The following is a 27,258-nucleotide window of genomic DNA, read 5'->3' as shown; positions in this document are numbered from 1 at the left end:
ACCAGAAGCCAAGACACAATTTCAAGATATCTTAAAATGCATCCCACTAGGCCTGGTGTCTGTCTGGTACACGGCCACATCAACAGTAGCCGACAGAACTGGCGTCACAGAAGAGAAAAAAGGAAGGATAAAAACATACTCTGGCAGTTGGTTTCATCTGCATAATCCCCACAGTCGTTGGCTCCATCACACATCCAGGAGGGGTGGACACAGAGGGAGGTAGAGTTGCAGCTGACGAACACTGTCTCCTTCACCCCCAGCATGTAGTAATCCAAGCAGCCTGTGTTGCCTAGAGAAAGTGGGCATTCGACCGGCATATCCAAAGCCTAAGGTTAGGGATTGATTCCTGGCTACACACTGTTTTATCTATAATAGCATAGTGTCCTGATATAACAATGAAAAATAACTTCAAATTCCGAGGTGCGGACGTTCCTTCTTCTCTTTTATCTAACATTAAAAAGACACATGACCAGGCTAGACTACAGACCAGCTACGTGGAAAAGCTACATGGGAAAGGCAATGTCGTAGTGTGGCGCCTTAACAAAGTTACGGTATGGCGCTTTAACAGAGGCTTATCTTACTGCAGTTCTTCTCATCTGAGGCGTCGGGACAGTCGATGATCTGATTGCAGCGGGCCGAGGCCGGAATACAAACCCCATTCAGACAACGCCAGTCTGAGGGGGAGCATGAGGAATCTGGAGAGAAAATACAGGTCCGAAATGAAAAGATTAAGAAATGAGGGATAAAAATATGTTGTATTTGAAGTCCATCTCTTTGGTTCGTCGTCAGGTGAAGAGATAGATAAGAATAGATAACATTGGACTCCCGGGTGCCACAGTAGTCTAGGGCACTGCATCGCAGTGCTAGCTGTGCCACCAGAGACTCTGGGTTCACGCCCAGGCTCTGTCGCAGCTGGCCGCAACCGGGAGGTCCGTGGGGCGACGCACAATTGGCCTGGCGTCGTCTGGGTTAGGGAGGGTTTGGCCGGTAGGGATATACTTGTCTCATCGCGCACTAGCGGCTCCTGTGTCAGGCCGGGCGCATTGCATGCTAACCAGGTCGTCAGGTGCACGGTGTTTCCTGGTGCGGCTGGCTTCAGGGTTGGATGCGCGCTGTGTTAAGAAGCAGTGGGGCTTGGTTGGGTTTTGACCTTTGTCTCTCCTGATCCCGTACAGGAGTTGTAGCAATGAGAAAAGATAGTAACTACTAACAATTGGATACCACGAAATTGGGGAAAAAGGGGGTAAAATAAAAATAATAGATAATATTATCCTTGCTTGGAGAAATGTTCCTCTATGAAATCTAATAGGAGGGACAGGAGTTCTAAAGCTATTTATTTGTTTATACAGTAATAATATAGTACAGATTATGTTGTCTGTCGGACAGGGCATGTAAATTCATCAGATTCTTATTACTCACTGTTACAATAAACCTCGTCGGAATCATCTCCACAGTCGTTCACCCCATCACAAACCCGCCTATTGACCACACAGCGCTGGTTATAGCAGCTCTTGAAGCCCCGTCTACAGTTTCTGTTATCTGTAAGAGAGGAAGAAAAACAAAAGTGATACAAAGACACTTCAGGAAGAGATTCGACCAAAGGAATTACATGACATTCACTTGAATACTGTTTCTCTTCTCCTTCATGGATTTCAGGAAGTGAGTGAGTCTGAACTCATTCTATTGGACAAGAGCCCCGCGGGGGCTCGGTAGGGATTTTCATCTGAGGACCGGTGAACTAGTACAGTAAAGCATATTGGGTGCGTACTTACCACAGTATTTCATTTTCTCATCAGACTTGTCTTTGCAGTGTGCTATTCCGTCACATGTCAGCTGATAGTCGATACACTCCCCGTTCCCACACTCAAACTCAGTGTGGATGTTGCAGGAGGAGTTTTCAGCTGTAAAAAGAAGAGAAAATCATTTTGGGGGATTCTTCATACAAACAGAAGTGTCTGCTTTCTGCTATATCCCTCCCAGACAGTCTCCAACAAACATCCTTCTTCAATGCCCATCTTCATTGATTCATCTGACAGTGACACTATCAGATGCCTATTGTCTATTTGTCTATTAGCAAGACATTCACATGGTCCTTCGAGCCAGATGCTGTTTACCCATGAATTAGAGGGGAAAAGACAAGGTACTAGACTTACATACACATCTGTTATCTTCCAGTATTAGTCTCTCTCCTCTGCAGCTACAGTTGACTGTGCCGTGAGGGGTCAGAAGACAAAGGTCATGACATCCACCGTTCAGCACTGTGCAAGGGGACAGTTCACCTGGGAAAACAGATCATTGTGGGTACTGTAGTACATCATGTTACAGAAAACACACATCAACCTCAAAATAAACAGGACAATATATTGCTCATTTTTTATAATCCAAATGGCATGCTTTATTTCCTACTTGCAGTGCCTCCCATAAAGAGTTTCAGCTTCCACATTTTTCTAAATCAAGCACTGAAAACTTTTCAAGGGCAGTGTTGTGGTAGAAAGGTAGACTTCTCTGTTGGGGACCATCTTTGAACTCTGTTTGGCTTGAACAGTGGAATGGAGCGGTAAGCTATAAACTACGCCATCATGCTGCCCCCTTAGTACACACACACACACACTCACACACACACACACACACACACGTCTGCTCACTCCAGAGAGAGAGAGAGAGAGAGCGAGAGCGAGAATATATATTTCTCTGCTCGAATGGTACAGATTCAGCTGAAGCACTGTGCCAAGCTTGGGCTCCACTGAAGCACAGGCCCGACAACATGGGATAGCCTGTGGCACTGGAGGTTGGGATTGTTGGAGTTGTTTATTCAATAACAGATTTATATTGAGTGGTAATTAATCAGGGAAGGTAGCTGGGTCTATAGGAAGTACTGCATAATGTTCATGCCAAATGGTCAAACACAGCTACACAGGGTTGTAACCACATGCAAACCATCACAGGCTGCAGTTACATTTTATCACCCACAATTGCAAAATAGTCTACTCACAAAAATACCACATTTTGTGTGTATATTTTAGACAACGTATAGAAGATTCCATGTTGACAAGTGAGTTGTGCTTTGATGTACTGTATAGAATTCACTTACAATTGTTGGTATTGTTGGAAACTGCAACAATTCCCATTGGCTGGTGGGGGATGTCGGCTCTAAGGACCTTAATTTCGCCACCTGTGTACTTATTGGAGCGTACCACCGCCCTCCGTACCCAATCAGACCAGAACAGGAAGTTCCCATAGATAGCCAGGCCAAAGAAGGTTCCTGGACCTGACTTCATAATTACCTACAGATTGAACGTAAGAAGAAAATGGTGTTAAATTGGTTTTATGCTCATGTTTTAGTCATTTGTTTAGTCATATTAATTTAGGTTGAAATACATCAACAGATACTTGGACGTCACATACTCAAGCATGAGAAGAGGTATGAGACAGCTGGAATCATTTCTAAATCTGATGGTACACTCTTAGAGAAAAGGTTTCCAAAAGGGTTCTTCAGCTGTCCCCATAGGATAACCCTTTTTGGTTCCAACTGTCTGTGCAAATGGTTATTCATGGAACCCAAAAGGGTTCTACCTGGAACAAAAAGGGTACAAGCACCTGTAAAGGGTTCTTCAAGGGGTTTTCCTGTGGGGACACGCCGAAGAACCCTTTTAGGTTCAAGATAGCACCATTTTTTCCAAGAGTGTACAAGATGTGACTTAATCATTCTATTCAGAATAACATACAGTGTATGTATAAATATAAATATATATATTTATTTCTCCTTACATATCTGTGTGAGCCATCATATTCACATCGTTCAATCTTTCCCAGACTGCCATCGGAGAAGAAGAGTTTCTCAGCGGTGTGGTCGATGGTGAGTCCATTAGGTGTGAGGATGTCCGCGGTGATGACACTCTGGATGTTGTTCCCTGACAGGGTGGATCTCATAATGCTGGGGCGCAGTTCATTCCAGTTAGTCCAGAACATCAGGCTGCATCAGCAGTGAAAACAAAAACACTATTGAGACTTTCACAGAAGCTCACCCTCTCAAACACCTAGATCTCACCCAGATCTCCTGAACGCAGCTCACTCTCCAGATCCCAATCACCTGTTCACACACCTGTATGCCATTACCACACACTATTTAGTTCAGTTCTTTGCACCCCATCACTGTGAGGTATTGTTTGTTTTGTGACACACGTCTTTCAGAGCTCTGTTTTTCCCCGTGATTGACTCTTCCCTGCCTGTACTTTAGCTTATTGGATTTCTGTTTATCTACCTATTGCCGGATCTCCCGGACTACTTTACTAGCCTTTTCCCTGCCTGTCCCTGGACCCAGCTACCTGCCTCCTCCTGTGGTCCTTTGCAATAAACACCTGCACTTGAAGCCCTGCACTATAAAACCAGCTTTGTCTCCCCTCGTGTTCATTACAAATGTATAGTAAACATCCAACGTCTACACTGAATGATTATTTCCATTCTCCAGGGAAACGCAAATCTACTTCTTCTTTCTCTATTTTCTAAAGATATGAACATGTTCCCATCCTCACATTCTAAAGCAAAATAATTGTGTGATGTTTTTAAGACTCTCATGTTCTTGTGAAGGATAATAAGGGATAAAAGGGAGGTAAAGAAAACATAAAAGAACCATCCACTGTAAGACATTAGGATCAGTAACGAATGATGATAGAACACTTCTGACACTCCCCCAGAGCAGTTATAAACCTCATTCCCCTGATAGCAGAAGTTTTCAATAGATTTGCTAACCGAGTACATAACACAAACCATATACCCAAGTGAGCATCTAATGTAGGCCACTAAGGGCCTGTGTAAGACATTAGGAGCAGTGAAGGTTTAACACCTACTTCTGACACTCCTCCAGAGCCAGGTTATGTGGGTGGTCTTCCTCTGCCAGTGTGACCACAGCCTCTCTGGTGAAGGCCCCGGGGAGACTCTGGTCCAGGCTGTGCCTGCTGACGGTGGCTGTGGTGGAGCTGGTCCAATAAAGTGAGTCCCAGGCTCCATGGTACGCCAGGCCCTCTACTGACCCCACATCTACACGGCAACAATAATAATGATATAATTAAGCAATAAGTCACGGGGGGTGTGATATATTGCCAATATATCATGGCTAAGAGCCATGTTCTTAGGCACGACGCAACACGGAGTAAGCCGTGGTTAACCGTGAGATATTGGCCATATACCAAAATCCCGAGGTGCCTTATTGCTATTATACACTGATTACCAACATAATTAAAACAGTTAAAAGTAATTTTTTGTCATACCCGTAGTGTACGGTCTAATATACCACAGCTTTCAGCCAATCAGCATTCAGGGCTCCTACCACCCAGTTTATAACACTGAATATAACATTGACAAATACTGAATAACAATAATCTGACCTTTGCTTGAGTAAGAAGAGCTCAACAAACACACGTGATACAGTCAAACACAGTGAGCGAATTAGTCTTTTCTTTCATGGTAAAGTAAGAAAAAAAAAATATATATATATATGTATATTACCGTTCAAAAGTTTGGGGTCACTTAGAAATGTCCTTGTTTTTGAAAGAAAAGCAACATTTTTGTCCATTAAAATACCATCAAATTGATAAGAAATATAGTGTAGACATTGTTAATGTTGTAAATGACTATTGTAGCTGGAAACGGCAGATTTTTTAAATGGAATATCTACATAGGCGTAGAGGCCCATTATCAGCAACCTTCACTCCTGTGTTACAATGGCATGTTGTGTTAGCTAATCCAAGTTTATAATTTGAAAAGGCTAATTGATCATTAGTAAACCATTTTGCAATTATGTTAGCACAGCTGAAAACTTTTGTGGTGATTAAAGAAGCAATAAAACTGGCCTTCTTTAGACTACTTGAGTATCTGGAGCATCAGCATTTGTGGGTTCGATTTCAGGCTCAAAATGGCCAAAAACAAAGATTTTCTTCTGAAATTCCTCAGTCTATTCTTGTTCTGAGAAATTAAGGCTATTCCATTCAAGAAATTGCCAAGAAACGGAAGATCTCATGCAACGCTGTGTACTACTCCCTTCACAGAACAAACTGGCTCTAACCAGAATAGAGAGAGGAGTGGGAGGTTCCGGTGCACAACTGAGAAAGAGGACAAGTATATTATAGTGTCTAGTTTGATAAACAGATGCCTCACAAGTCCTCAACTGGCAGCTTCATTAAATAGTACCTGCAAAACACCAGTCTCAACGTCAACAGTGAAGAGATCCGGGATGCTGGCCTAGGCAGAAAAAAGCCATATTTCAGACGGGCTAATAAAAAGAAACGATTAAGAGGCCCATGGGACCGGGTTAGGGAGGGTTTGGCCGGCAGGGATATCCTTGTCTCATCGCGCACTAGTGACTCCTGTGGCGGGCCGGGCGCAGTGCACGCTGACACGGTCGCCAGGTTCCTCCGACACATTGGTGCGGCTGGCTTCCTGGTTTGATGGGCATTGTGTCAAGAAGCAGTGTGGTTTGGTTGGGTTGTGTTTCGGAGGACGCATGGCTCTCGACCGTTGCCTCTCCTGAGTCCGTACGAGAGTTGCAGCGATGAGACTGTAACTACTACCAATTGGATACCATGAAATTGGGGAGAAAAAAGGGGTGAAAAATACAAAAAAAAAAAAAGAAACGATTAAGATGGGCAAAAGAACTTAGACACTGGACAGAGGAAGATGGGGGGAAAAAGTGTTATGGACAGACCAATCCAGGTTTCAGGTTTTCGGATCACAAAGAAGAACATCTGTGAGACGCAGAAAAAATGAAAAGATGCTGGAGGAGTGCTGTCAAGCACTGTGCAATGTGATGGTCTGGGGGTGCTTTGGTGGTGGTAAAGTAGGATATTTGTACAGGGTAAAAGGGATCTTGAAGAAGGAAGGCTATCAATCCATTTTGCAACGCCATATCCTGTGGACGATGCTTAATTGAAGCCAATTTTCTCCTACAACAGGAAAATGACCCAAAGCACAGCTCCAAACTATGCAAGAACTATTTAAGGAAGAAGCAGTCAGCTGGTATTCTGTCTATAATGGAGTGGCCAGCACAGTCACCTGATCTCAACTCTATTGAGCTGTTGTGGGAGCAGTATGGTACGTAAAAAGTGCCCATCAAGCCATTCCAACTTGTGGGAGGTGCTTCAGGAAACATGGGGTGAAATCTCTTCAGATTACCTCAACAAATTGACAACTAGAGTAGAATGCTGTAGATCTGCACGGTTGTAATTGCTTCAAATGGAGGATTATTTGATGAAGGCAAAGTTTGAAGGACACAAATATTATGTCAATTAAAAAAACATTTATATCCTTGTCCTTGTCTTGACTATATTTCCTATTCATTTTACAACTAATTTCATGTACCATGTTTTCATGGAAAACAAGGACATTTCCAAGTGACCCCAAGCTTTTGAATGGTATTGTGTATATATTGAGATATCTTGCACGCCTTGTAAAAGTTGTCTCATGTGGTGGTGTCATGAAGGTTTCCACATAACGCATTTAGGCGTGAAGGAATTCAGTGGTCAACTGTACTGGGTAGCGATCAACACTCTGAACGCTTTGATTTCAAACCGGTTGGGTCTGAATTTGAATAACCTTCATCGGGATACACCTAGATATCCCTGTGAATATATCCCCATTATTTCATATTTTGCTGTACCGAACTGTAGAGTTTCTTCCTAAAAGATAAATCAATGCCAAACTCATTTGAATGGAACCTAACGAGCCTAGGCAGGTGTAGAAATGTCCCACTGTGCTAAGAGATTAACAATAGAAGACTGTGGTGCTGTGTCACAGCTGCTCACTGTTTCACATTCAGACGGGACAATAGCACAAACTAGGACATAAAAATCTACAGCCACTACCAGTAAAAAAAGGAAAAGTAATACAAAGAATTGAGAATAGAGCCAGGCAACACCACTATGAAATCTTTAAACAAACAGAAAAATCATATTCTCTTCATCTGCCCTGCCCAAATGTATTCAGAATAAATTCTGCAAATAGTGTAAAATCACACACTTGTTTGGACATGGGGATAGGCCTATATGGATGACAAAAATATTATTTTAGGAGATACTTAAATATCATATTCGTTAATCATTAAATAGCAATAGTGCTGGTGCTTTCTCCAGCCTCCTTTAAGTGCAACCATTATTCCCTTTCCTCTCCAACATCCAACCCCCCTCAGTTATTTTGATGGATCTTCCTTCCCCGTTTCTGGTCAGTCAGATATATTTGAGCCAAGTCAGCATGGAGCCTAGCCTACTACAGTGAAGCTACAGGGGCTATGGGGTGATGGGGATCTGCTGTCTATGTGCATTAGGGAACTACAGACCTCTGTGTGTGTGTGTGTGTGTTCACCTGATTCCCCCTAAAACACTGTATCAAATGGACATACAGAAGAAATGTCATATTCATCTATTGGCATTGATATTCACTGTATGTCTATCAGTGGAGGCTCCTCAGAGGAAGAAGGGGAGGGCCATCCCTCAGTGAATTTCATAAAATATTTTTGCAAAGGTTTACAGTTTGTAAAGGTTTACAGTAGCCTCAACAGCACCATGTAGGATAACACCATGGTGTAGCCGGAGGACTGCTAGCTTTCGTCCTCCTCTGGGTAGATTGACGTCATTACAAAACCTAGGAGGCTCATGGTTCTCACCCCCTTCCATAGACTTATGCAGTAATTGTGACAACTTCCGGAGGATGTCATCCAACCTATCAGAGTTCTTGCAGCATGAACTGACATGTTGTCCACCCAATCAAAGGATCAGATAATTAATATAGTTCTGAAAGCATAAGCTACAGCTAGTTAGCACTACAGTGCATAAAATGTGGTGAGTAGCTGACTCAAGGAGAGAGAGAAAGGCAGTAGTTGAACAGTTAAATGAATTTCTTCCAAAATGAAGGAGAAGCAAGAGAGAAATAGAGAGTTTTTTTTGTCATTTTCAGTTTCAAATACTTAGCTAGCAAATGCAGCTAACTAGTTTAGCCCACTGAAACACCTGGCTCAAACAGAGGGATGTTGTGTTAGCTAGCTGGCTATGACTTTCCAACACAACCCTGGAACTCTTCTAAGTCAAGGTGAGCTTTTGGTTTTACAAATTGACTGTACACTGTAATACTACTGTGAGATTGTAGCAGGTTTACTAACGTGTTAGTTCTACTAGCTATGCTAACCATGACGTTACTTTAGCTAATGACCGCCACTGATGTCTATATAGGATGAGAGTAAAGGCGTCCTCGTGCTTCCCATCTGAAAGAGTTCGTAACAGTTTGTGCATATATTATGATGACATTTTGTGACGATTTTGTTTGTTTTGGTCTTCGTAAAGTTTTTTTGGGGCTGCTCGTTCACATTTTTTCTCTCGAGGCAAGCTGAAGTCGGTAGCTGAAATCTACGCCCCTTCGTCGGTGATTGGTCAAGAGTGGGGATTCTTCAATGAAGTGGTTGTTGTCATTCAACAAGAGACGACTTGTTTTCATGAAAACATTTTCATTGGGTAATACTACAAAATTGCGTGACTAACATCTCCTCTGAAGAAACGTCAAAATGAATGACAGATTTTCTTTTGTTATCTTAGATTAATTCTGACTATGGCGTCTCAATATGGACAAACATTACAATTACTGTTTTTTTTCTCATTTTTAAAATGAAGGTTTTTTAACGGAGTATGTGAGCACACTCGTTCGGTTCGCGTATAGGCACCAGCCAAACTGAAGCATACGGAAGTTTTAAGTCCCCACCATATGAGTCATGCTTTCAACATAGCACAACATAGAATGCCACCTTTCCAACAAGTAAGTTCGTCAAATTTCTGCCCTGCTACAGCTGCACCCTGTCAACTGCAAGTGATGTTATTGTAAAGTGGAAACATCTAGGAGCAACAACGGCTCAGCCGCAAAGTGGTAGGCCACACAAGCTCACAGAACGGGACCGGCAAGTGCTGAAGCACATAGATATAAAAATGGTCTGTCCTCGGTTGCAACACTCACTACCAAGTTCCAAACGGCCACTGGAAGAAAAGTCAGCACAATAACTGTTTGTCGGGAGATTCATGAAAGTGGTTTCCATGGCAGAGCAACTGCATACAACTCTAACATCACCATGCACAATGCCAAGCGTCGGCTGGAGTGGTGTAAGGCTCGCCACAATTGGTCTCTGGAGCAGTGGAAACGCATTCTCTGGAGTGATAAATCACATGCCCCATCTGGCAGTTTGATGGATAATTCTGGTTTTGGCGGATGCCAGGAGAACGCTACCTGCCCCGAATGCCAAATGTAAGGTTTGGTGGAGGAGGAATAATGGTCTGGGGCTGTTTTTCATGGTTCGGGCTAGTCCCCTTAGTTCTAGTGAAGGGAAATCTTAATGCTACAGCATGCAATTACATTTTGAATGATTCTGTGCTTCCAACTTTGTGGTAACAGTTTGGAAGAGCCCTGACCTCATCTTCGAAAACCTTTGGGATGAATTGGAACGCCGACTGCGAGCCAGCACTAATCTCCCAACATCAGTGCCTGACCTCTCTAATGCTCTTGTGGCTAAATGGAAGCAAGTCCCCGCATCAATGTTCCAATATCTAGTGGAAAGCCTTCCCAGAAGAGTTGAGGCTATTATAGCAGAAAAGGGGGGGACCAACTCCATATTAATGCTCATGATATTGGAATGAGATTTTCAACAAGGGTGTCCACATACTTATGGTCATGTAGTGTATTTAATCACAGTATTTATCGGTTTATCGGTCTGGGCTCAAAAATGTTATAGAATAATAAGTCAATTTTCCTGTTGTTTTAGTTACTGTCTATTAATATTATTTTTCCTCTATTTCTTATGTTTGTATGTAACCGGTGTGAAATGGCTAGCTAGTTAGCGGTGGTGCGCGCTAATAGCATTTCAATTGGTGACGTCACTCGCTCTGAGACCTTGAAGTTGTTCCCCTTGCTCTGCAAGGGCCGCGGATTTTGTGGAGCAATGGGTAACGATGCTTCAAGGGTGGCTGTCATCGATGTGTGCAGAGGGTCCCTGGTTCGAGCCCAGGTTGGGGCAAGGAGAGGGACGGAAGCTATACTCTGTTACATGTACATCAGAAAGAAACAGGAATTAAATAAATATATTGTGATGATTGTTGGACAGAATTTGAATTAGAATGCTGAAAAAAAGTGAGAGGAAATGCCAGTAGTAGTCAGCTGTCCCTGACAGTGTGAAAAGACCAGGTAATATGTTATGGTGGAACTGATTTAACGTGTTTGAAGGTTTTGCGGAGTGATTTACAGTGGGGACAGAAGGGGTCATCACATCACTTCCTGTTTGCCATCCATCACCTATTACAGTTGGCTGCAAACGAAGATGGATTAACCCCCCTGTATGAGAGGAAATGCCAATACCAACTACCAACCACGCTCCTCACCTGCTCACAGCAAGTCTCAGGCCAACCCTTTTATACACCTACACCAAATCCTGGTCTTCTCTAGCACAGTTGGTAGAGCACAGCCCTTGCAACACCAGAATAGTGGGTTCAATTCCCCGGACTACCCGTATGCCTGTAAGTCTTTGGATAAAAGTGTCTGCTAAATGGCTTATACAATATTAATACACCTACAGCTTCTCTATATAGCATTCCTTTCATCATATACAACTCCCGTAGAACTAGATAACATTTACTGTATCACTTCTAAAAATCATTGCAACTGACATCTCATCTTGCTGTACAATGCAGTCTTTGATAGTTTTGCCACTTCTGTCAGCAACCAAATGAAAGCAATAGAAGTGGCAAAAGATCAGAGTTTCTGTCAGAGACGTACAAAAGAGGCTTGAGTCGGTCTCTAAATGTTGACATCAGTGGTACATGAAAGGCAGTCAGATTATGTGGGATCCCTCTGGTTTCACACTCCAAGTAACAGTTTGAGCTCTTGTCAATGGAGAGTTGAAGACCTTTGAAATTGGGGGAAAGAAATGTTCACTACTTGAAACAGCAGCTTTACTTGCTCATCAGTCTTCTCTCTCATCTTCTTTCTAAAGGCAGGGAGGAAGCTATGGCGCCCGAAATAAAATAATGAACGCATCCAATGTGAAAGGAGGTGAGAAGTGAATGCAAGTACATTCTACAAGGGATTTCCACTTCCCCGTTACTCTTTGCTACAGATGTAGGATCTTAATCACTCTTTTGTTGCTCAGACTTTTCCTGCACAGCAGTGTATTTGAGGTTTAAAAAGGCTTCTACAGTTTGTTATTTCCACTTTGAAATGTCAGACTTGATTTGCCCTCACAAAAAGCAGGATAGGTTAGCAGGATAATTTTTCCTCCTGTAGCAAACTGGCTCATATTAAGATCCTACATCTGTAGATTAACCAACTGTTTTCAGCTTTTCAAACTGTTAGTAATTCATTTAGTAATGGATAAATGAGCAGACAAACAAATACCACACTTACTCTCAACGATCACTCTCCGTCCAGTCCAGTCGTCATTGACAACCTGTATATTCCCAAAGTGAACGTCACTATAGAAAATCCGGTTGGTGACTCCAGAGTTCTGTTGTCGGTGATGAAAGGTCAGCGCTATCACATTCTTGAAGTAGGCAGGGTTCTCATAGGGCCTGATGGGAGAGTTGAGGTCGCTGTCGTCTGATAGGTGGATGCTCCTCAGGATCGACCTCTCAGAGTAGAGAAGGTAGCCATCGTACTGGTGACAGCTGAGACCGTCTAATCAAATCACAATGATTATGTAATTGAACCCTTGAAACTGTGATTATTTTAAATAAACATTTGATGTGAAAAAAAAATACAAAAATAGAATAACATTTAAGTGCATTTAAAATCGCTACACACTTAACAGTAAAACAACTATAAATGACAGAATACAAATCAAACAAGAGGCTATAAAAGAGATTAATAAAGGAACATAAAAACACAACAGATCACTGATGACCTTTAGCTAGGTAGCCGTGAGCACAGGAACACGTCCTCCTCCCACCGCCCAGGTGGAAACACAGCTGATGGCAGCCTCCGTTGTTCTGGCCACACGGGTTGGTTCCTGTAAGAAAGCCAACAGCAGGGTCAAAAGTCAACACAGGGTCATAAGGAATAAGATTCCATTATGAAGTTGCAGTGATATTGCAGTAGCGATGTTAGTCAATATGCAGATATTAGGTTTCTGTATTGCAGGACGTTAAAGGGGCAATCAGCAGTTGCTGCATCCATTTTTGGACTTATTAATGAATTATTTGTACCTTGATTCTTGAAAACTTCTAAATAAATACCTCACGAGCTTAGTTTAACAGAACCCCAAAATATACGCTTTTTTTACTCCAATGTTTGTAAACAATATAAATGTAAACAAAACATGGTTAAACTCTAATTTTGATATCATGGATATCCTTGCGTACGTAGCTCTGTTTATGAATTTGTTACTGTTTCAACTGCTGATTGGCCCTTTAATCTCAGGTCGATTCTAGAACACTTAACAACCGCAGGTACCGACTGGTAAGAACATTAAATAATACAGATGTGACAATGATGTGAAACCTCAACCTTTCTCCCGTCCTCGGTTAAAGACTTTGACATCGTTCAGGTTGACCCCCAGGCCACTCCTCAGAGTCATGGCTCCCTCCATTGCATAACTCTTGACACCTCGGCGAATGGAGCCATTGGCATGAGCCCTATACACACACACACACACACACACACACACACACACACACACACACACACACACAACAGGAAGAGGAAGAGGGGGAGTTTGACACCAGGTAACAGAAAGTTTGACACGGGGATAATCAATGGCCCTTGACTAATTAAAACAGAAGAACTCATTAAATTACACAAGACAGAAGCTAAAATATGCTCGGCAGCTGGTCTGACAGAAGGTGACGGGACCTAGCTACCCTTGTGGATGACATTGAAGTAGGTACGCACAATTTAAATAGAGAGACGGTGTCTTTTCTCCCTTTTTCTGCCATTTTCTCTGTCAATTAGATTGTTATTTCAAGTGACCTTGTTTTGCAGGTGGTTAATTCAACAAGGGTAGAGCAGCTGGCGAAGGCTTCTTTGGAGCCTGTTTGGAGAGACTGTACTATACTGTAACATTTACGGAGGAATAAATTACCTGTCAGCCCAGTATATGTAAGGCCCATAGACGGCCATTGAAAAGAGATCCGCTGTGTTGCTGGCTGAGGATGACAGTACTACCTCCCGGTCCTCTCCGCTCTCAAGGCTGATCCGTTCTATCTTGTCGGCGCGGGCGTCGCACCAATATAATTTATTTTCCTAGAGTACAGTGTGGAGAAAATAAACTTCAGGTATATGATGGTGGGAAGAGTATCATTATAAAAAGATGACACAAAGCAGAGTGTAATGCCACTTCAGCCAAGAGGATGAGAGGGAGGCTAAAGTGCTGTGTGTACACTCCGGGGGACAAAAACACCTGGTCCTCCTGTTTGACTCAGTAGGTAAGAGTGTGGAGCCAGCAACATCAACATCATGGATTCGATTCCCGCTCTACAATACCTGCTGCACCCACTGATTGCCAATAACTTTGATGGCAATCTTTTTTTTAGATGTTTTATTTACTTGTTCAACAAAATCTCTTTCTCTGAGCAATTGATATTACTTTGAAATAATATCATATTTTTTTGCATATAATATAGCTCGATATTTGTATTATTTATTTTCTACAGTCATTTTGCTCATCTTTATCAAGGGTGCCGTACCGTATATAAGATGTTTGGGATAAAAGCATCTCCTAAATGGCATTAATTAATCTATTATATAAACTGGGTGGTTCGAGCCCTGAATGCTGATTGGCTGACAGGTATATCAGACCGTATACCGGGGGTATGACAAAAAAAATACTGTTTACTGTTCTAATTACGTTGGTAGGCAGTTTATAATAGCAATACAACACCTCGGGAGCTTGTGATATATGGCCAATATACAGTACCATGATTAAGGGCTGTATCCAGGTACTCTGCATTGTGTCGTGCAGAAGAACAGCCCTTAGCCATGGTTTATTGGCCATATACAACACCTCCTCAGGCCTTACTGCTTAAATATACCTCATAGTCTATGGAGATCCCATTGGGCCATGCTATTCCAGAGTTGACCAGAATTACTCGGTCTGATCCGTCCAGCCGGGCCCGACAGATGCAGGGGCTCTGGCCCCATTCTGTCCAGAACAGAAACCTGGCCAAGAGGACAACAGAAGGGTAAGAAGAGTCCACAGCCACCAGCACCCCCAAACAATGCTCATACTTTACAGTCACCTCATACTTTGACAGGAAATGCTTTGGGTTGATCTAATGAGTATTGTTCATAATCGGTAGACCATTTTTATTTGGGGGGGGGGGTCTAGTTAAAGATCTATTTTTCAAGATAGAGCTGGACCAAGCCAGCAGCATCAACACAGCAGTATTAGACAAATAGGCACATGACGAAAATGACATCAATACATTAAGTAGCACGTCAGTAACAAACATATACACGGCACAAGCCAGAAAAACAGACGGCGATACGTTAAGCGTCAGAGCTTGCAAAGAAATCGCAGGGCCATAACAGTATCAATGGATAACTCAAGGAGGCTCAACTCCTTGGATGGACAGGGGAGTAGACATGTTCAACTCCCTTTCAGAATACTAATATTGAAGCAAGCAGTTGATCGACGTTCCAACGGTTATGGCTCACTAACTGTGAACGCACCAATTATAAAAAATAAAAAATAACATGACAGTATGCTCTGGTTCCAAATCCCATCACACAAAATGGAATATCCATAGGGGGCCAGTTGTTGACATATTTCTATATTGGCTTTAATTTAAGCAATCAGTGTGATTGCCACATCAAGGTCTCTCTCACTTCATGAGACCTCAGGGTAATGCATGCATACAATGTTATGAATAATAGGGGTTAGAGGGAGACAACATTAATTAGCCCGGCGCAGGTGAGGCACAAGCTGTGACAGTAGACAAACACAGCGCCAGTAGACTCATCTCTATTCTCCTCAGCTGCTTATCCTGGTTCATTAGAGTCTCTCATCAGGGGAGGAATCAATAGGAAAATGCCCTGCAGTCTAAGCTGATGTGGGGAAATGGACCCGTCCTTTCTATTCCTGTTATTAATGATTGAGAAGCTGAACATGTGAGACAGTGTAGTCAGTTATTAATGCAGAGAGTGGGGAAATACTGTATTTATACTTTATGGTTTGCTTTGGATGAAGGGCAGAGAGTTTAGATTTTATTGGTTGGTAAATGCTTGATGTCGTCTGTACATTTTGTTGTGTTACAGCCTGAATTTAAAATGGATTACGTTTATAGTTTGTGTGACTGATCAACAATACTCCATAATGTCAAAGTAGAGTATTTTGTTGTTGAAATGTTTTGAAATGATTGAAAAATGTAAAGCTGAAATATCTTGAGTCAATAAGAATTCAACCCCTTTGTTATGGCAAGCCTAAATAAGTCCACGAGTAAAAAATGTGCTTAACAAATCAAATAATAAGTTGCATGCCGGAGAGGAAGGAAACTGCTCAGCGATTTCACCACAAGGCCAATGGTGGTTTTCAAACAGTTACAGAATTTGTGATATGAGACAACTGAGGATAGATCAACAACATTGTACAGTCAAAATGCTTGTAATTATACTTCAGTATTCCATAGTAACATTTGACAAAAATATCTAAAGACACTGAAGCAGCAAACTTTGTAGAAATTAATATTTGTGTCATTCTCAAAACCTTTTGGCCACGACTGTATATTAGTGTTTTATTATTCATGATTTTTATAAATGTTCAAATTCAGTTTTTTCTTCCACTTTGACATTAGTATTTTGTGTAGATTGAATCAATTTAATTAAATCAATTTAATCCCACTTTGTAAGATATCAAAAATGTAGTTTAAGAATTCCCTACCCTGCAAAAGAAAAACACTGAAACGCCATCTCTTAAAACCTGTGAATACTGGAGAAATAAATCAATAATGGAGAATGGTCAGATAACAGCATAGTTGAATCTCTGCATGGGATGTACATTTCAGAAAAACAAGGGGGGTGAAGACATAATCAATTGGTGAGAAAGACTGATGATGGGGAGAAAATAAGATCATCTCTAGTACAAGGATTTCTTAGGGGCCAGGCATCCACACTGTTCATGTCATCTAAAAAGGTCTTAATATAATTTGAAGGTGCCCAGAGTGCCAAGATATTAGCACTGGTGATATTAATAGTAGGATCTAGAGCCAAGTTAAAATCTCCCCCAAGGATGGTCACTGAGTCTGGGAAGTCTAACAAATTAAGCCTGAGATTTGAAAACACTTTGCACAGAGTTGAGATAGAAATACTGTTTAGACAGACACATAAAATCAAAACATGACATAAAAACCCCAATTTGATCGTACAGTCTACAATTGTGAATGCATATAAATTCTATAGCATTTAAAAATGTCATTAAAATAACCAACAACAAAAAACTGAATTGAAAAGGCCAGTATGCCATCGGACATAAAAGTTTACTCCCGAGCGAGCCAGTAGCCCTGAGTTGGCAGTCCCTTGGATGCTGACACAATGTGGGGAAACCAAAGGGTGGAAATACTTTCTAAAGGCACTGTAATTATATAATTCTACTATATAGTCTTGCAAAGATCGTTTTACGACGTTCATTATTACTGGCTCTCAAAATCAATTAGAACATTGGTTATTTGGTGGCCATTTCTTGGGAATACATTATGGAGCTAGGATGTGTTCATTACATACCAAGCGGGTGGACTTTAAAGTGTTGACTGAAATGAAAGACTGTACACACCCTTTCACCGGGTGCACAGCAATGGCTTTGGGCTGGTCAAGTCCTTCAGCTATCACCACGGCTCGGTACAAGCCACTGAGTCGAGCAACCTCGATGATGTTGAAGCCATGGTCCGTCCAATAGATATTACCTAGTAAACAACACAAACATGACTTTGTACAGTGTTCAAACCATTGCATTTACAAGTCAGTCAATTCATTACATTTGATGTATGTCTTACTTGAGAAGTATGTCCTATGGCTCTTGTCTCTCTGTATGTCCTACAGTTGCAGTCGAATATATTGGCACCCTTGCACTTTACAATGGAGCAGAATGCTCTGTTGTCTTTTTTTGTGGTTGAACTGCTATTTTTTTTACTGTGTATCCTCCTGCAACTTACCACAGGTAAGATGTTAACACTGTAAACGAGAATCAGCTGCCTCCAAACAAATTCATTTTAATTCTGAAAAATTTTGTCCAGGCAAAGTGAAAAATATTATTTGGATATTTTTTTCTTAGTCCTGTGCGGTTGCAAATCAAACAAATACGTGTGAACAATGTAAAAATTTAAATTTTAAAAAACTTATTTCAGAAGAAATAGTGAATCGTGTAAGGGTGCCAATATACAGTGCCTTTCGGAAAGTATTCAGATCCCTTGACTTTTTCCACATTTTGTTATGTGAGAGTAATCTACACACAATACCCTATAGTGACAAAGCGAAAACAGGTTTAGACATTTTTGCTAATTCATTTTTTTTATAACAATAACTTATTTACGTAAGTATTCAGACCCTTTGTTATGAGACTCAAAATTGAGCTCAGGTGGATCCTGTTCCCATTGTTCATCCTTGAGATGGATGCTTCTACCACTTGATTGGAGTCCACCTGTGGTAAATTAAATTGATTGGACATGATTTGGAAAGGCACACACCTGTGTATATAAGGTGTGGGACCTTATATGGTTGACAGTGCATGTCGGAGCAAAAACTAAGCCATGAGGTCGAAGGAATTGTCCGTAGAACGCTGAGACAGGATTGTGTCGAGGCACAGATCTGTGGAAGGGTACCAACAAATTTCTGAAGCATTGAAGTTCCCCAAGAACACAGTGACCTCCATCATTCTTAAATGGAAGATGTTTGGAACCCCCAAGACTCTTCCTAGAGCTGGCTGCCCTACCAAAGCAATCGGGGGAGAAGGGCCTTGGTCAGGGAGGTGAACAAGAACCCGATGGTTACTCTGACAGAGCCCTAGAGTTCCTCTGTGGAGATGAGAGAACCTTCCAGGACAACCCTCTCTGTAGCACTACACCACTCAGGCCTTTATAGTAGAGTGACCAGATGGAAGCCACTCCTCAGTAAAAGGCACATGACAGCCCACATGGAGTTTGCCAACAGGCACCTAAAAACTCTTAGACCATGAGAAACAAGATTATCTGGTCTGATGAAACCATGATTGAACTATTTTCCTTAATGCCAAGCGTCATGTCTGGAGGAAACCTGGCACCATCCCTACGGTGAAGCATGGTGGTGGCAGCATCATGTGGGGATGTTTTTCAGTGGCAGGGACTAGGAGACTCGTCAGGATCGAGGCAAAGATGAACAGAGCAAAGCACACAGCCAAGCACACAGCCAAGACAACGCAAGAATGGCTTCAGTACAAGTCTCTGAATGTCCTTGAGTGGCCCAGCCAGAGCCCGGTCTTGAACCTGATCGAACATCTCTGGAGAGTCCTGAAAATAGCTGTGCTGCAATGCTCCCCGTCCAACCTGACAGAGCTTGAGAAGATATGCAGAGAATAATGGGAGAAACTCCACAAATACAGGTGTGCCAAGCATGTAGCGTCATACCGAAAACTCCAAGCTGTAATCACTGCCAAAGGTGGTTCAACAAAGTACTGAGTAAAGGATCTGAATATTGTGATGTGATATTTCAGTTGTTTATTTTTAATAAATTAGCAAAAATGTCTAAAACCTGTTTTGGCTTTGTCATTATAAGGTATTGTGTGTAGATTGATGTGGAAAAAGCTATAAATTAACAAAAATGTGGAAAAAGTCAAGGGGTCTGAATACTTTCCGAAGGCACTGTTTTTGACCACAACTACTTGTATGTCCTACTTTGCACTTGACATTGTATTCCCTTAAGTAAAGGTTAACTTTGAGAGCTCGGCTACTTACCTCCAATCCAGTCCACTGCAATCCCCTCCACACGGCCGATACCACTAGTGACAATGTCCTCTCTCCACGTCTGATCTCGCATGACTCTGGATATTCTGTTCAAGCCCATGTCTGTCCAATATAACGTGTCATTTCCTATTAGGGAAATCAATTAATTGAAAAGGATTAATGTTCTTCCCTTCATTTGTTTTTTTTTCAAACTATAATTAAAAAAAAAACATTTAAAAAAATGAGAACGATTAATTTGCATACCGAAGCAGGAAGAATAGTCCAAATAATCACAAAAAAACAATGCCAATACACTCACCAGCATGGAAGTCAATCCCCACAGCCATCATTGAGCCGGTCACCGGCATCAAGGCTTCACTGTTATCACTCGGTTCCAGGGATATCCCTCTGATGCCCTCATGAAATGAGTACATCAGGAAAGACCCTATGCCTTCAAGTTCAAACACAAAGCCAAAACCAATCGACTATATGGCATCTACTGTGCATGTAAAATGTAAATCTAACCTTCATATCACATCAGGAAAGACCCTAGTCATTCAAACACAAAAAAGCAACACTCATAGACAACGCCATATTTCAATGCCACTATGGGATCTGCAGTACATGTCAAATCAGATTCACATCATGGTTTTCATATGTTGTGTTCCCTGTTCAATGTACTCCCATGAGAAGCCGGTACAGTACCTTCACATGACATGCGATCAGAGTGGAGGTTGTAGCCCATGGCACAGGAACAGCTCCTTGTGCTCTCTGATGTTGGGAAGCAGAGCTGAGAGCAGCCACCATTGTTGTCCTGACAGAGATTCCTCCCTGCACAGCAGTGGAACATGGTTAGGTTACATTGTACGTTACACTGTAAACAAACAGTGTACATTAGACATCACACTGTAAATTTAACACGTAAGCATGGCCATTGCCTGTGTATTCATTCAGGAAGCAACGCAGTAATGACACAGCAGGACAACATGCTTATTATTTAACTGAGCATTACGGTGGGAAAAAGCAGAGTTAGACCGAGTACATCTGCATTGCATTGCGTTCCAATTATTTTCATGAGATTACAGTACTTCCAAGGCAGCATTAGCACTCCCAGTGTGTGAGATTGAGTGAGTGAGAGAGAGAGAGACAGAGAGTGAGTGAGAGAGAGAGAGAGGATGAGAGAGAGAGAATGAGAGAGAGAGAGAGAGAGAGAGAGAGAGGATGAGAGAGAGAGAGGATGAGAGAGAGAGAGAGAGAGAGAGAGAGAGAGAGAGAGAGAAGACTAACGAGACATGACCATACTCCCATGTGGTCTGTGTCAAAAAAAGAGAAATTAAGTAGCTAATCGGTCAGAGGAATTGAGAAGGAAGTTGAAAGATTTACATTTAAGACACCTTAATTGCCATTTTTAAATACTGACGGAGATCGAGAGCAATCCTTCTATTGGACCTGTCAATAAAATGGATGATACTGCCAATGACTCTACAAAACTGCTACACAGAATCTCAATGAAGAACCATTATTTTCTGGCCAGTTGGATTAAAAAAAGGACCATTTCTTCTGAAACACACATAAACACAATAAAAAGCCACGTCGGTACATTCTCAATAGAGGATCAAAGCACGTGGCAATTTCGAGTCAAAAGGTTACAGCAAAGCTTTAAAAGGAGGTAGGACATAATCTGAGTGAAAGCATTGAGTAGCAGTCATACTCCTTGCATTACCTGTCTGGCTGTCCTCGTCATACACCTTCATGTGAACAATCCCCGTGGTCTTGTTGCGTAAAATCACCATGTCCAGCCCGCCTCTCTTACTGACGGTCCCCAACTGGGCCAAGTTGTCATCGGCCCACCACAACTTGGCACCTGAAGACAGAAAAATCAACCATTGTTCATGACTAAATTGACAAGTATACTGATAAATCAGAGCTATTCAAGAAGACCATGAATACTACACGGTAGCAATAGTGGTTCTATGCCGTATCTGCGAGTAACCCTTGAATTAAAAGATAACGGCCCATTTGTTCTTGAATAGTAGGCTATAGAGCATGTTCACTAAAAATATCACTGGACCCAAATAACACATTGAATGATCGCTTTCCTAGGAACTTTAACGTACAATTGCAACTGAATCGAATACATTATAGGAACTGTATAATACTGTGTTATTCATAAGGTATGTATAGCTCTCACTGTACAATATTCCCTTGCTGATGAATACAGTAGGCCGGGGCTCACTCCTGGGATGCTTGTAAACGAAGGCACACGGAGGGAGCTGTGCAAAGGAGGACTTTCAGGTTTCGTCCTCTGAGAATCGGGTGATACGAGACGGAGAGACAGGATCTCAAGTTCATTCCCCTACGCATAAATCTTAGGGGCACAGGTCCAGGGAGGAAACAGAGGAACTGGGCCATGTGACATATTTTTTTTCTTCTTATAATATGAGCCCATGTACTATACTTGCACCCTTGACTGACAAAACACCGAGGTACCAGTCAGCCCAGCACAAAGGGACATAGGACGGCGGCTCAGCAGTCAGAAAACCTCTGAAGCCTGGCCAATCCTGTGCCTGTAGACAGGGAACTTAACGTTCTCTTCTTCTTCTTCTTCTTTTTAACCTGTCTGCATACTTGAATGGGGCACAGTGCAGTGGGTTTGAGACATACCATTCTTGGCTTTTGGCCTGCTGGACTACAGCTATCAACAAAGAACATCATCTCCTCGGAGAGCATGCAAAAAGAGGCCGTGTTAAAACCAAAGAGGAAAAAATACACGTCTTTCAGATAGGATTTCTGTAAACAACAGTCCCTCTACAGCTGCATTACATCAGAATCAAACAGTATTCCCAACAGAGTTACGGCAGACCATACTGTAGATAGGTAGATGGGACTTTAATATCCCAGAGGCTATTACAATATCCCAAGCAGATAAGAGAGGTACTATAAACTAAGGAATCATAGCAAAACCAGAGCAAGAAGCCCATCAATAATGACGTATCTCCCCTGTCTCCCCTAACTCTACTCCCTGTAGGGTTACTCAAGGGGAATAACCACTAAAAGTAGGTTAATGCACATCTGATAAACAAATTAATACAACCATCTAATCAACATGAAAAATAATTATTCCATCCTGTTAATAGCATCATGATCGACTTTCTTGAAGAGCATGGAGAGAAACTCCCCCTCAATGACCTGTACTATTAAAACGTAATAGATGTACAGTATTTATACAATCACCGTTATAGCTATAAGTAAACCTGGAACCTGGATGGATCCAAAGCCCAGGTTGCCCATCACTATGTCAGAAAGCCTGGTTACTGTGTTCTGTTTGTGTAGCGTGAGGCGGCTATGTCGCCCATCCCTGTAGAGGCTAAACAAGTCCCAGTGAAGCCAGAGAACGTTCCCTAATGTATTCTGTCGGGATGAAGCATTTTATCAGATGGGATGCAATTTTAAACGTGAATTGGAATAGTTTCAGAGACAGACATAAACAGAAATGGGGAATTGACAAATAATATAATGCAAGAAGACAGCAAAGGTTCATCACTGTCAAAACCCCTTTTACTCATGTACGCCAGATCAAAAACAACTCAGAATTAATGGACTAGTACTTAAAACAAAATACAATTTGGGCAGCAAATGCTTTTATGAGCTGGAAGAGCACAACATATTTATATTTATATTATATTTCCAAGACAAAGAATATGCACAAAGAGTCTCGGGGTAGTAGTGCTCATCCATAGAACCATGCTCCCAAAAAGCAAAACTGATCCTAGACCAGCGCATCTTACTCTGAGACACTTTATGAACACGGGCCCAAGCTCGAAACTCTCGCCACTCACCCATAACAGCTAGAGCCGTGGCTTTAACAAGCTCTTTCTTCATGGTCTCCAGCACTTCCAGACCACTGCCGTCCAGACTACACCTGTTGATGGTGGCGTTGCCTCCACTGATCCAGTACAGCTTGTCTGATGTGTAGTCTATCGACAGGCCTAGAAGAGACATCATTGATTACAGTTATGATTGACATATTATGGGGGTTGCTGTCCTACCAATCATCTCACTCAATATTGCAATATGGTTTGTTTACCAGATAGTGGTACTACTGTTGTCATGCAATATACAATGTCAGAAGATAACTGGCACTGGCCACTTAATGTGGATGTTTTGTACGTAAGAACAAATATTCAGAATTGTCAATGAATTACCAATGGGCTCTCTCTGGTTCTGGTGAATGATCTTGCTATTGCTTCCATCCATGTTGGCCACGTTGATTGTGTTGCCGTCTGTCCAATACATTTTCCTGGGAGGTAAAAACTCCATAGGATAACAATATTTTCCATACAGAAGACCAACACAAAAGTGCATCATTTATCCTATCATGTAACGAGCATTCACTTGACTATGTGTTGTTATACCTAATCAATATCAGATGTTGAACTGTATAACAGTACATACAAAAATGGAATCCTACCCTTTAGACGGATGTACGGTGAGACACCTGGGCTTCTCAATCCCGTGAAGCACAGAGGTTTTCAGGGACCCGTCTAGCCTCGCCACGTTTATCTGTGACTCGTCGCTTTCTGAACTAATCCAATACAGGTTCCTGGAGAGCCAGTCCAGGGCCAGACCTCTTACATTAACAATACCTGCAAAAAAAAATCATATGCTGAAAGACGACATCAAGGTGGCCATTTTAATCTCTTCAACGAAATAATGTACTGAGTTTATCGCTTGAACAACCTGACAGGTGGACTATGAATATTAGAACGGGTAGCTATGAAAAGGACATCAAATGGACGCAAAACACTGTAACCGTCTGATAAGACATTTACGACAAACATTTCGTTTCGTTACATAAGTGTCAGAAAACCGACACATTTCAAAACACAGAGGTGAACATCTTTCTCTACCTCCGGATATGATCGTCTCTATTGCGGTTCCGTTGATGGAGGACCGTTTGATGGTTTGTGTTTTGACGTCAGTCCAGTAGATTCGTTCCTCTGACGCATCGTAGTCCACCGCTGTGACATCGTCTATATCTGGGACCGTCAGGGCTGTGATGAGATTCAGGTAAGGGTTGTCAATGTCCACGCCACGGATCTCTGTTCGCCTCACATACAGAAGGAATCTCTTCAGTGCTGTTGAAGGACAAGAGAAAACTGGACATTGACATTGCTTTCAAAGTTCAGAATCAAGCGGGTGTTATTGGTGGCCTTGCTCTTCAACACTCAAACCACCTGAGGATGTCTCATTCAGGGTTATGAGTTTAAAATCCCATGCTCTTAACAATGTCATTGTAGTGTGAACATAATCACAGTCTGTGTCAGATACCTTTTTCACCTTCTCAAAACAGTAGAAACCTGTCGTGTTTGGAAATGACTCACTTTTGACGGACACGCACTATGATGTATGAATGTGGAGGATTGTATGAATGAATGAATGGCTGGCTAGAAGGAGCGATGGATGGGCGGAGAGGCTGATGTAAGGAGAGACCAACTGACAAACGGCTGAAAGGGTGAGGTTCACTCACTGAAGCAGGAAAAGTTGTCTGCAGATATCTTCATGAGGTGAGGGCAGGCACAGGACGCGGTGCGGTTGTAGTTGATAAGGCACAGATGGGAGCAGGGTCCACGACCGCCATTCGCCTCGCAGGGATTTGAGGCTATTGCCGAGAGAGGGAGAGAGGGGGAGAGGGAGAGAGGGAGAGAGGAGGAGAGGGGGAGAGAGGGAGGGAGAGAGGAGGAGAGGGGGAGAGAGGGAGAGAGGGGGAGAGGGAGAGAGGGGGAGAGGGAGAGAGGGAGAGAGGAGGAGAGGGGGAGAGAGGGAGGGAGAGAGGAGGAGAGGGGGAGAGGGAGAGAGGAGGAGAGGGGGAGAGAGAGGGAGAGGGGGAGAGGGAGAGAGGAGGAGAGGGGAGAGGAGGAGAGGGGAGAGAGGGGGAGAGAGGGAGGGAGAGAGGAGAGGGGGAGAGGGGGAGAGAGGGAGAGAGGGGAGAGAGGGAGAGAGGAGGAGAGGGGGAGAGGGAGAGAGGAGGAGAGGGGGAGAGAGGGAGGGAGAGGAGAGGGGAGAGGGGGAGAGAGGGAGAGAGGGGAGAGGGAGAGAGGAGAGGGGGAGAGGGGGAGAGAGGGAGAGAGGGGGAGAGGGAGAGAGGAGGAGAGGGGAGAGGAGGAGAGGGAGAGAGGGGAGAGAGGGAGGGAGAGAGGAGAGGGGGAGAGGGGGGAGAGAGGGAGAGGGGGGAGAGGGAGAGAGGAGGAGAGGGGGAGAGAGGGAGAGAGGAGGAGAGAGGGAGAGAGGGAGAGAGGAGGAGAGGGAGAGAGAGGGGGAGAGGGGAGGAGGGAGAGGGGGGGAGAGGGAGAGAGGAGGAGAGGGGAGAGAGAGGGAGAGAGGAGGAGAGGGGGAGAGGGAGAGAGGGAGAGAGGAGGAGAGGAGGAGAGAGGGAGAGAGGGGGAGAGGAGAGAGGAGGAGAGGGGGAGAGGAGAGAGGAGGAGAGGGGGAGAGAGGGAGGGAGAGAGGAGGAGAGGGGGAGAGAGGGAGGGAGAGAGGAGGAGAGGGGGAGAGGGAGAGAGGGAGAGAGGAGGAGAGGGGGAGAGAGGGAGGGAGAGAGGAGAAGTTGTTCAATAATCAATTAGTCTGGTTTATTTTAACCCTCCTGTTGTGTTCGCTTCACGTGAATTAATTCTGTATTCCCCGGACCACAATGGCCGCCCCCATTATAGCTGTTTATAAATTCATAATAACACATATATTATCAACTAATGTTGTGTTAGATCTTTTATCAACTTAGGTTCTTAGGTTAGGTGATCATTACACGTTTTGAACTTGTATTTGCCAGTTATAGGCCTCATTGACCTAAGCTCATACAACTCACTTTTGAATAAAGAAAAAACATCATGTATGCATTATTTTGACTGTAACAAATACTCAGATGAAACATATTGTGCTATTTATCACAGACTACTTTCTCCTCTAATGCATCTTCACTGTCAGTTTCCTGGCCTCTCCTCCTCACCAGTACCGTGATCAAAGATATGATCAAGAGCCTCACATACAGTATATCGTTTGGTCATTGTGCTGCCACAGAATGAATTGTGAGCAAGACCTCAAAAAAGCTTTATATACCAGAGCTGTGAGAAAAGTTCTATATAATATTGAAACAATGTTGCGATTGTTTGTGAGAATGCCAACAGGTGTGGTTCCCGTAGGGGAAGGATTCTATTGGGGAAAGGTTCCTGTGGGGGTTGCCATGGAAGCCAAGAAGGGGAGTGATGTGTGTGTGTGTGTGTGTGTGTGTGTGTGTGTGTGTGTGTGTGTGTGTGTGTGTTTGCTCAAACACACATACATTTGG

General features: G+C 42.9%; 1 protein-coding gene across 1 annotated transcript in view; it reads right to left on the bottom strand.

Annotated features, from left to right (window-relative positions):
* Positions 1 to 27,258, bottom strand: part of LOC115129643 (low-density lipoprotein receptor-related protein 1B-like) — a 128,566-nt gene that overhangs the window by 74,378 nt on the left and 26,930 nt on the right. Inside the window, exons 25-47 of the mRNA XM_065018194.1 lie at positions 25,447 to 25,578; positions 24,827 to 25,054; positions 24,388 to 24,562; positions 24,122 to 24,216; positions 23,756 to 23,905; positions 21,640 to 21,780; positions 20,622 to 20,747; positions 20,236 to 20,367; positions 19,929 to 20,063; positions 17,777 to 17,906; positions 15,042 to 15,168; positions 14,093 to 14,253; positions 13,519 to 13,646; positions 12,917 to 13,021; positions 12,421 to 12,690; positions 4,848 to 5,037; positions 3,769 to 3,973; positions 3,092 to 3,284; positions 2,154 to 2,279; positions 1,773 to 1,901; positions 1,420 to 1,539; positions 582 to 695; positions 140 to 289 (exon numbers count right to left, since the gene is read on the bottom strand). Coding sequence (XP_064874266.1) covers positions 140 to 289; positions 582 to 695; positions 1,420 to 1,539; positions 1,773 to 1,901; positions 2,154 to 2,279; positions 3,092 to 3,284; positions 3,769 to 3,973; positions 4,848 to 5,037; positions 12,421 to 12,690; positions 12,917 to 13,021; positions 13,519 to 13,646; positions 14,093 to 14,253; positions 15,042 to 15,168; positions 17,777 to 17,906; positions 19,929 to 20,063; positions 20,236 to 20,367; positions 20,622 to 20,747; positions 21,640 to 21,780; positions 23,756 to 23,905; positions 24,122 to 24,216; positions 24,388 to 24,562; positions 24,827 to 25,054; positions 25,447 to 25,578 — 3,462 coding nt within the window. The remainder of the gene's footprint in view (positions 1 to 139; positions 290 to 581; positions 696 to 1,419; positions 1,540 to 1,772; positions 1,902 to 2,153; positions 2,280 to 3,091; positions 3,285 to 3,768; positions 3,974 to 4,847; positions 5,038 to 12,420; positions 12,691 to 12,916; positions 13,022 to 13,518; positions 13,647 to 14,092; positions 14,254 to 15,041; positions 15,169 to 17,776; positions 17,907 to 19,928; positions 20,064 to 20,235; positions 20,368 to 20,621; positions 20,748 to 21,639; positions 21,781 to 23,755; positions 23,906 to 24,121; positions 24,217 to 24,387; positions 24,563 to 24,826; positions 25,055 to 25,446; positions 25,579 to 27,258) is intronic.

This window comes from Oncorhynchus nerka, linkage group LG5, assembly GCF_034236695.1.
Source record: "Oncorhynchus nerka isolate Pitt River linkage group LG5, Oner_Uvic_2.0, whole genome shotgun sequence".
Taxonomy (NCBI): domain Eukaryota; kingdom Metazoa; phylum Chordata; class Actinopteri; order Salmoniformes; family Salmonidae; genus Oncorhynchus; species Oncorhynchus nerka.
This window is presented reverse-complemented; position numbering and strand designations above follow the sequence as displayed.